The sequence below is a fragment of the Micropterus dolomieu genome, linkage group LG15 (genome assembly GCF_021292245.1).
Source record: "Micropterus dolomieu isolate WLL.071019.BEF.003 ecotype Adirondacks linkage group LG15, ASM2129224v1, whole genome shotgun sequence".
NCBI lineage: Eukaryota > Metazoa > Chordata > Actinopteri > Centrarchiformes > Centrarchidae > Micropterus > Micropterus dolomieu.
The window spans coordinates 529288-539906 of record NC_060164.1 but is presented as its reverse complement, the minus strand read 5'-3'; the positions used below and the strand labels follow the sequence as shown (position 1 = coordinate 539906).

General features: G+C 42.0%; 1 protein-coding gene across 1 annotated transcript; it reads right to left on the bottom strand.

The window, feature by feature from the left end:
• Positions 1 to 1615: 1615 nt before the first annotated feature.
• ctu2 (cytosolic thiouridylase subunit 2 homolog (S. pombe)) lies at positions 1616 to 10280 on the bottom strand. Its single transcript, XM_046071176.1, has 16 exons — positions 9861 to 10280; positions 9018 to 9092; positions 7917 to 7995; positions 7659 to 7718; positions 7061 to 7121; positions 6838 to 6947; positions 6415 to 6656; positions 6065 to 6200; positions 5739 to 5870; positions 5370 to 5461; positions 5040 to 5137; positions 4447 to 4545; positions 3996 to 4104; positions 3101 to 3167; positions 2750 to 2808; positions 1616 to 2293 (listed from the first exon to the last, which is right to left on the bottom strand). Exons 1-16 carry the CDS (start codon positions 9914 to 9916, stop codon positions 2233 to 2235), a joined length of 1536 nt encoding a protein of 511 aa, XP_045927132.1. The 5' UTR covers positions 9917 to 10280; the 3' UTR covers positions 1616 to 2232.
• Between the last annotated feature and the right edge of the window lie 339 nt (positions 10281 to 10619).

Sequence of the window (10619 nt, the reverse complement as noted above, 5' to 3'; positions counted from 1 at the left end):
ATTCTTCTTTTATTGAAAGTGTGTTGGCCTTCTGCATCATCTGCTGGTTTGGTAATGCTACTGAGGCACAGAAGAAGTCTGTAAGGAAAACAGTAACAATGGCCAGTAAACTATTAGGGATCAAGTTACCAAGTGTGGAATGCATTAATAGGGAAAGGGTAAGGAACAAGGCAAAAACCATTGTGGGAGACAAGAGGCACCCCCTTGCCTCTTCATTCGAACTACTGCCTTCTGGGCGATGATATTGCATCCCTCTATTTACCAAAAATAGATCAGAGTTTTCATTTGTGCCTCAAGCAATTAAGCTTTTAAATATGTAAGTTAATAGGTAGGATACTCAGCTGGTCTGGTATTGCCTAATCAAATAGGTAGTAAAAAGTGCAGGGTATGGGGAAATATGTGTTAAGTGTATTAGTATGTGACTTTGTATATTTAAAGGTTCTCTTTTGGTGTAAATGTATGATGTATGTTGTATGATGTATGTTTGTAATGCCTACTTGATTGCCATGCAAACAAATTTCCTTACGGGGACAAATAAATGTACTTACTTTACTGAATTCAGAGGATGCTCTGGTCAATATTACAGCCAGTTATTGCGCACACGTTTTCATATGCTTCATCAAGTATGAACACTGAAGGGGAAACAGTGTTTCAAGTTGAAATGAGGGTTGCGCCGGTATAATCAGCTGCGCCCGCATGGTCCTAAAGCCTTCATTTAAGTTGATTGTATGTTATCAATGTTTTTTTTCGAATTCTTTTATTGATATGCTTTAGCCTACATATAATTAAGGAGGTCCAAATCTGCTCCTATTGAGAGTAGCAACAGTGCTGAACATTCTCCATTTATAGACAATTTGTCTTGGGCTGATGAACATCAAGGCTTTTAGAGATACTTTTGTAATCCTTTCCAGCTTCATCCATGTCAACAATTGTTAATCTTAGGTCTTCTGAGAGCTCTTTTGGTCGAGGCATGGTTCACATCAGGCAATGCTTCATGAGAATAGCAAAATTAAAATTGGTGTTTTTTTAGATGGCAGGGCAGCTCTAACCAACACCTCCAATCTTGTCTCATTGATTGGACTCCAGGTTGGCTGACTCCTGACTCCAATTATCTTTTGTTAAGTCATTAGCCTAGACGTTCACATACTTTTTCCACCCTGCACTGTGAATGTTTACAAAGTGTGTTCAATAAAAACAAAAAAATAAAATTGTTTGTGCAGTATTAACTTAAGCAGACTGTTTGTCTATTGTTGTGACTTAGATGAAGATCAGATCACATTTTATGTCCAATTTATGCAGAAATCCAGGTAATTCCAAAGGTTTAACATACTTTTTCCTGAGACTGTGTAATAAACTGGTGGCCAAGTTACATCCACAGTGTATCCAAAACATATTGCATTGGCACTCTTCAGTATTTTGTGTTAAAGAAGGAGTCTATAAAAGTCAGCCTCAATACATAAAGATCTTCTGAGGCATGAAGTATGGAGGCACCCAGCACTGCACGAAAAAAGCTGCATTGATGGGTTACACTGTTAACAGGGACTGATGATGTGGCAGATTGTTTTTAGCGGGTCAGCAGCACAGAAAGAATCCATTTGAATGGCTTGAAAACAGCTTTAAATAAAGACTCAAAAGTTTATTATAGCAGCAATAACAAATATAAAATCTCAAACTGATCTGTTCTCAGATCAGAACTAGGCTTTGCTGCAACTTAACATGTTGTCATTAACAACACGCTGTGGTGACCAATCATGCGAGTGCAGATTCATGGTGGATTACTTTGTAATGTCAACACTGTATTCCTACAATTGACCTTGTGATTGAGACGACAGAAGATAAAATAGTTGTAAAATCCTGTGTGAGTGTATTATAAACATCTGTACAGTGTTTTGATGCTAAATCTTCAAACTCATGGATCTGTAATTAATCAAACTGGACTTCCTGGATAGATTTCCTGTCTCACTGGTATCACACACCCACACCAACGTTTTCAGGCTGGCACCTACCACATCTCACTCCCTGCAGGCAGGGATAGGCTCTAGCCCCTGTGACCCCACACAGAATAACAGGAAGTAGAATTGAAGAAATTCTATACATGTTAATATATTTCTTAAGCATTTATATGAAATGTCTCCACTCCCTGCAGGATGAAACAAGTAAAAATGGCCAAGTAAATTCTTTCTGAGTGAACATTCAGCTTCACTTCTGTTTCATCAGCTTTGCCTCCTCCCTCTAATCTCCTTCATCACCATCATCCAGCAGGAACTCGCCGATCTCCTCTCTCATCTGAGACCTACAGAACACAACACAGGTCCAAATACAGCGGTACTGTGATATTTGTTTAAGCTTTGCGCATATACTGCATGTGCAACTACCCTGAAATAATAAATGACTCAATAGTGAAATCCCCACACATTTTTTACAGTCTTACCATTCACTCTTTTTCCCCTCATTGACTTTTCCAATTATTAAAGGGCTGTACTGGTGAAGCTGTATGATTCAGCTCAATTATATTTGCCAGACGATAGCTAGTTCATTTTGGCATTTGAGGACAATCAGAAAAAACTAACGGTATTGATTTGGTTGTTCCAATACAATAGTTGTTTTGGCACAGAGTCTAAGTATTCACACTGGGCTGACATGACCAGAAAAGGTCTGAAAATGCATTACAATGCGAACAGCACTACTTTATGCTTTCCAGCTGATCAGCAGTTATGAGGTTTATAAATGTACCAAATATTCTCCTCACCTCCTCTGCCTCCTCTGAGCCTCTGAGAGGATGTACTGCGGGAGACGTTCCAATGACGACTGGAAGGATAACAGATGAAGAAAAAAAGGGACAGGCCATGAGGACAGAGGAGGAAAATCAGTAGTACAGTAGGAGTAAAACAGAGAAGACAGGGGCAGGGAAACACCTTCATGTATGTTCTTACTTTACCAGTTACACACATTTTATGCAATTTTTTAAATACAAAATCTCCATTTTAAAAGGTCATGATTTATTCAGATTTTGGATTAAGTAGTTAACATCAAGCACGATGTTTAGATTGTTTTTGGAAATCATGAAACCTGCTCAGTATGTCCCTGTGTGTTCACGCACCATGTCTTTGATGGTCAGCTGACAGCTGTAACACAGCAGGCTCTTCAGATCAGCCGTCTCTGGTCCCCTGCAACATACAACACAGAACGCTGGACTCGGAAGATGATGACAGCCTGCGGGTCTGAACCTGCTAAATGAATGCTAATGAGCACAAGTGAACCCTCAGTAGCCCATGGTGTAAAAAAACATGGCTGTTTTAATGAAAACACCTGACATAAATATACACTACTTGTTAACCAGTTTCCCATCTAGCTACATCAGTTGGTAAACTGTAAAAGTCAGTAAATGTTGTATATTTCCTAATGTTTTCACATTTTTCTGAATAACTTTTGTGCAGAGATGACTTTCATGAATTATTTACCATAACCAGCTACCTAATAACATTGGTGACATCAATTTGCATAGGGAACAGGTTTTACTATATAATAGTATGTATTATTTTAATTTAATACAGGCAAATATACTTTATGTTGCCTTTCAGCTGATGGTTTACCATTTACAACATGTGCTTCCAAGGATGCTGCTATTGTTGTGTGATGTCAAACAGCTGCTTCTCATGAAGTTGAGGGAAATATCTTTGGAACTCCGACTTTAAGTGCCGTTCCATTTTACTATTTCTAGTTGGAGGTTGGAAATTTTTGAGTTCTGAGTTGCCTGGAACGCAGCATGTGGATATGCTAACATTATGCTGCTAACATGCTATGCATGCAGAGAGGAATACTGTTTCATTCTCCAGAGATGGAAATTGTATTGACAAAGACAGAAAAGTTTGAGTCCTGTTTAGAATGATGTGTTTGGAATCATCACTTTGCATGTTAAGTGTCAGTGTGAGTCCCTGATCAGATGACAACAAGAGATTAATCAAATTAAGAGGAATAAAATATGGAGCACTTACTTGGCAGAAGAACAGCAGCCTTTACCCCCTGCTGCTGTCCCACAATCCTCTCCTCCACCAGAGGGACAGCACTGCCCAGTGGGAGCAGTGGATTCTGACTCCACTGGAGCTTTAACAGAACCACAAGAAACAGATTTTATTAACACCCCGGAACAATCTGCTCTACTAAACACAGAGAAAAGTGCTGTGGCACATCATGTACCAACTTTTTAACTGTGCCATTATAAACAAAGCACAGAAATACAACACAAGTATCTACGTCCAATTCATTTCCTAACTGATGAGTTAAGCTTAAAGAAAAGCTTTAATGCTCTATATCCTTTTGGAAAAGGACTCCAAATGAACACGCGGAAGTTAAAATGACAATACCATAGAGAAACAACCACTACAAGAAATACTGAAGGCATGAGTGGAGATTGGAGAATGTATTCACTGACAGAGTATGCTGTACCTGGGTTTTGTCCTGGGACGTCAGCACTGGTAGCTCCTGGAGATTTAGTCTGGGAAAGCTGCTCTGAGATCAGTGTGGCCTTGAAGGCTGATGCATTCTCTGAAAGAAAAAAGAAGAAGCAGGAGATGTCGGGTAAAGAATGCTTCTATCTGTTCCAGCCGCCTAGAAGGTGATCACTGCAAAGAGCGTCCACTAGAAATGTGCAGAGGTTTGAAGGGGAAGAAATCAGATTTGTTTCTCCGTATTACTTTTACTTTTCTGATCTGAAAATATGGCATTCAGTACCATTACTCAGAGATCTTTGGTGTCTGCAGATCTTTGATTCTGTTAGGTGACCAATAGGTCTTTTGGGAGGATTTGGGAGGTGAATTGTGCTGGGAGGTGGCGTGAGTACTCAGTAAGTCTGATAACATGAATGTATCACATATTTACTAAACACCTTGAATTAGTGTGTATATTTTTTAAATATTTTTATTTTTTACAATAAAAAAAGAAAGAAGCTACTCAACTCCTAGTTCAGAAGGCTTGCATGTCCACGTGCTTCCTCTAAAGGTAGTTCCAGTCTATGAGCTAGCCGTTCAGACAACACTCACCAACAGCAGTATCCAGGGCGCACATGCAGAGCAGACATCTGTCAAAGTGGTCGGCTGTGGTGGAGCTCTTACATGCTGTCTGCAGCTTCTCACTGGTCCTACAAGACACACAGTAAGCTTTTAAATGAGCTTAGTGTCGCGTTTCCAAAACTGTTCTGTGTGTAGAAAACGCTCGAGTGGTTGTGCCTTGCTAATAATTAGAAAAAGCAGGCTGTGGGACGTGTACTTTTTCCAAAATGTCCAGCATTCATTATCCAATGATCGTGCGTCAAACCCCTCACACGCAGTACTTTCTGCACAGTGCACGTTTGTGGTGTGATTCCCACTGACCTGTAGATGGTGCTGACGGTCGAGGGGAAGTCTGCCTGCAGTTTAGTGACAAAGCTCTCCGTCAGACGCTGGATACTGGCCTTGTCTGTTGTCTATGGGACAGACACAAACAAACTGAACGCTCTGGGGAGGTACATGTGGTGACAAGTAGGCTCGTTCATGCAGTAACAGGGACATACTGTGTCTGTAGGATTACATAAGGATAATGCATGTCATATTCTTCTGCACAGAGATATTATAAAAATCTCTGGGGAACACTGGGAAAGAGACTATGTTAAGTTGTTAAGGAGATTCTTCTCAGATCAGTCTATAAAAACTACTGTCCCCTCACGCTGCGACTCTCTCTCCACTGCTGTCGGTTGATCTCACCTTGGTGTCCAGGCTTGGTATGAAAACAGACGGAACGCTGAACATCCGGTTGTAGAAAGCTATTTCTTTAGCCGAGTAGTCCCTCATTGGCCTCACTAGTATTATGTCACCATACCTGGAGTCTGAGAACCCCTGTTAGCACAAACACACAAAATATGTTTAAGTCAGATTTGCTCCACAGAGAATCAGTCTTCCATCACAACTTTATCATCATCTGATGCAGCGTTCTGGAGGTCTAGGCTGGATGTGGCGTGTCTCTCTCCCCACCTTGCTTTACAGTAAATGCAATGTTGTTCCCTCTCCCTCTGTTCATCATCTCTACCCACCGTGTCCTGAGCCAGCTGTGCGCCTCTGCCCAGTGATATGCTGGTGAGCAGTTTAACAGCCAGTCTGGTGCAGTTGTCTCCCAGCATCAGTTTACTGTAGCCTTCAGTACGAGCAGTGTGCACCAGCAGATGCTGCCTTTGAGGAGAACACACAGTGTGGTCAGGGCGAGCAGGTCTTAAGATACAGACTGTACTTTCTCAACATGATTTTTTTATCATCAGCATAATCCTCAGTGGTAAAGCAAAACGGAGGAGAGAGAGAGGTGCATTATCCCAGAAAAACATCTCTGATTAAACCTGAAACTAAATACTACACCGTCAAAACAGATGGGAGTCAGGTTCTGTCTGACCTTAACGTGTTCAGCAGGTCTTCTCTGGCCGTCAGTGTCTTAGCAGAGCCAATCAGCTGCTGCAGTAAGTGTGTGTGGGACTCCTGAACGTCAGGCAGTGGCGTTTCCTCCTTCTCCTGCGGGGTCACACTGCTGCTGCTGTCGATCTGAATGAAGTGATCCACAGCTGCTTTGTAGGCGCTGGCTGGTCGCGCTGAAGGTGATGGGGCCGCCACCACAACTGAACTGGGAAGATCCAGAACCTGAGAGGACATTGGGGGCCACATTCAATAATAAATGTGTGGCAGTCTTTCTGTTAATGTGGCAGCATTCCATTCAGACTGTGAAGTGTGACAAGTTCAGCCTCAGCAGACTGCCAAACCAAACAAGTGCACGTTTGAAAGGGGCTGAGGTTTAGCGGACCCCGCTTGCGTGCGCACTGACCTGTTCCAGAGGCACGATGTGGAAGGGGAAGCCAGTAGCTTTGAGCACAGCCTGCAGCTCAGCCACCACCCTCCGTCTCTCCTCCACAGACTGACCTACAGCACCACCCTCTGGGAACGAAGACACACGCCATCAGTGTAAAATGAATCATTTCTGAAATGACCAAAATTCCTCCGGAGATATACGAAAATGACCAAGTAAAAGAGTCATACTCTTAATTTACCATCAATGTAGACAATGCCAGGTACGAATCTCAACTTCTTGTGAGCATTCTGACTCAAACCCTGTGAGGACGAAAAGCTGTTCAGTTGCAGTGATAATATTAGAACAAAGGAAACGGGATTATATTGTATCTACATCATACAAAATCTCCATAGATTAGGAACAGAAAGTGGCATTAAGTAGCATTTCATCGTGTATTAAATCCTTGTGTCTGCACTGGAAATACAGTGGCAGTAACAGAACCTGGTCATCTGTTGACCAGTTATCTGAAAAACCCCACACAGCACCCAACAACAAAATGCATCAGGAAAGAGGCACCAGTGGCTTGTTGCCCATCTTGCTGACAGACAGCAAGCAGGGTCAAACTAACAGCCTTGCATTTATGGAGCCTGCTTCTCAGTCAGCATAGCATATACTGTACATGTTAGCATGGACACAGTTTTTATTCAACAAGAAGCATGTGCACTGTGCAGTGAAATAATGCAGCACCAGAGCCAACAATACACCAGAGACAAGCAGGTGATTGTGGTTTCTATGATCCCCTAAGCTTTCATGGTGACTACATAGAGACAGGTGGACTGAGAGACAAACAGGTAAACCTCTTGGACTTGACTGAGCATTGAGCACGAAGAAGGACCTCCAGATACAGCCAGCAGCACCTACAACCAGAGAAGACACCCACAGATATGGAGCTGTTGCAAATACATGCGTCACATCTTTTGTACTTTATGCAAATGATTCCTAGTGTATAACAAATCCAGAAAATGAAGTGCAGTAAAGTGAACTTCATCACGTTGTATCAGAGGAGAAGTTATTATTTAAATGAGTTAAGAGTCAAAATGAAGCACACAACTTACCTTCTCTCCAGGGAAAATTATCCTGTTTTTGCCCAGCATGGCTCGGAACTTATGAATGAAGTATTCCTTGAAACAGCCCCTGACACACACACACACAGACACACACAGACACACACACACACGTTAGCTGGACAAAGTCAGGAAACTCTCTTCTAGGAACACCTCCAGCTCGATCACCACAGCAAGAGAACCTTGAATTCTAACAAGTTTCAATGAGTTTAAAATATTGCAACCCCCCCACACACACACACATCCATTTTCACAGCCCCTTCTATTGTGGACACTGGTTGTCAAGTTAAATACAGACAACTGCAAAGTATATTTCAACTGTAAATTCTCAAATACTTTATTTACCTCAACTACAGAGTACCAGGTTTTTAATAGAGACGGGCCAGTATTCCTAATTTATATAATGATATTTTAGTTATTAGCCAGTTTTACTTTGCTGTACTCCATGTAGCTACCGTCAGTGAAACTCAACACTTCCTGCACAGATGCTTCACACTGGAAGCCTTCCAGTAGCTCAAGATGCATACTTCCTCTCTTTAACAGCAGGGCCTTGAATGTGAAACACCTGCAGGGATACTTCACTTGCTTAATTAGCAGTAGCTCACACAATCGAGAAAAGCAGAGGGTGACAGGACTCTGCTGTTGACGGATTATTGCTGTGGAACTGAACATTGTACAGAATGTATGTGGTCCATTATAGCGCAGGTGTAATTTGCCCAGCTTTCATTAGTTCCAGAAGTGACGTCATTCAGCTGCATTATTCTCTACAGTGTAACTATATATATTTAATAGTAGCCAGTAATGGTTTTAGATCAGTGCTGCTGTCATTTAGGAGAAACGTGTTAACATTTAGAAAAGCTGACCAGGCTGCTGCAGATGTATCTGCAGACACTGCTTATTTATTGGCCTCGTGAGTGCAGGCATCGGCTGATGCTGATGATCTCAATATGCCAGATATCAGCCCGATTAATCTACCTTGCAGTCTACAAAACTTATTGTGTTCAATCACTACAAATAAAGTATAAGTCTGTGGTAGATCGGTATCTAACAGGTGTGCAGTGGACACCAGTAGAACAGTGCTGCATGTCTTACCTGCAGTATGCATCTCCTGCTCTGATGACCACGGCTGCAGTCGCCTCTTTGCATTTGACACATTTCTTGGAAACACTAGTAAATGGAGGAAGAAAATACATCTTAAACCCATGGTTTTATGACACATATACAGTGGGGAGAACAAGTATTTGATACACCGCTGATTTTGCAGGTTTTCCTACTTACAAAGCATGTAGAGGTCTGTAATTTTTATCATAGGTACACTTCAACTGTGAGAGACGGAATCTAAAAGAAAAATCCAGAAAATCACATTGTATGATTTTTAAATAACCTGCAAAATCAGCAGTGTATCAAATACTTGTTCTCCCCACTGTATGCTGTTAGCTCTACTAGAAAGCCACAATAGCTACACTGCAGTGTGGAGTAATGGAGAGGGTGTACGTTCCATCTTTCATGCTTTTAAATGCATTTTTGAATTCCACAAGCCTTTTTAGTGAGGAGCATGTTGCATTTTCCATTATTTGTTCAATCTGTCTTTAAACAGAAAGTGACTCCCAAGTTCAGCCATAGCCAGATTAACCTGAAGTGGGCAGCGGGGTCAGGATTTGCTGGGGCCCCTATTGAACCCCCACTGGCACCCTCTGTACATTCTGTATGTAACCTGTTGCATCAAAGTTCCCAATAAATCCAGAGCACACGGCATCCAGCTTCAATCTGCGCCCAGAGGCAAAGCAGTACTGCTCAGCTGAAATGATGACTCGACAGTTAGCACACATCTTCATGTCCGTTCTTTAATCCAGCGAACACCACACCATTTAAAACCCAGCTGATAAATAAAACCGACGGTCTCGTGATGAGACGCACGCTGATGTGATCACCTACCCGGGCACCTCCGCGCGCTCCAGCTGCTCGTGGTAGTCTTCCTCCACCTGGCACATTGGGGAGATGTCTGATCGCTGTTTGTAGTTTACCAGAAAACGGGTCTGAATAAGAGCTCTCAGCAAGATTTGTTTCTGACGACTGCAGGTCCCGCCCGCTCACCTGAAGCAGCGTTCTGCTCTGTGTGAGCCTGCACTGCCGTAAATATTCACTTTACAAACTTCACTTCAGAAACAGACATGTCCAGGACAGCGCCGTGCGTCTCGTCCAAACATGGGTCTAATCCCGGCGCTTACTGATGACGTAAAGAATCATAATAAAGCTGCTTTGCCGCCACCAGCTGGCATGGAGTCAACATCCAAGCCTCTAAATAATAGGGAGGCTACTAAATAACATGATGACAATTAAAAGATTATTATGTTGTTATAATAATAATATCCTGTCAACCAAATAATCTGACTTCTTCTTCTTCTTCTTCTTCTTCCTTTGATTTGATTGGCGGTTGGCAGGCAGCATTTAGGAGCATTACCGCCACCTACCGGACTGGAGTGTGGAACAGATTATGTGCAGACTAACATAAAAACCAAATAAACAAATAGAACAAAAAACAAACAAACGAAAAAATTAAATAAATAAAAATTGAAAACCTATATCCTTTCCATTAATCCCGTTTCTTTCAGATATTTAATGAGATGCTTTGATATTCCCCATGCTTTATCCCCAAGGAGGTTCTCGACAGTGAACCTAAGCTCAGCTTTCTCT

What these genes read in the sequence shown, in the direction of transcription:
- ctu2 (XM_046071176.1), bottom strand. Translation starts at nt 9,916, where the DNA reads ATGTGCCAGGTGGAGGAAGACTACCACGAGCAGCTGGAGCGCGCGGAG. An exon ending in GCAGGAGATGCATACTGCAG is followed by an intron (nt 7,996 to 9,017) that starts GTAAGACATGCA and finishes TGTGTGTGTCAG; the next exon opens with GGGCTGTTTCAAGGAATACT. An exon ending in GGCTGCTGTTCTTCTGCCAA is followed by an intron (nt 3,168 to 3,995) that starts GTAAGTGCTCCA and finishes TGTATGTTGCAG; the next exon opens with GGGACCAGAGACGGCTGATC.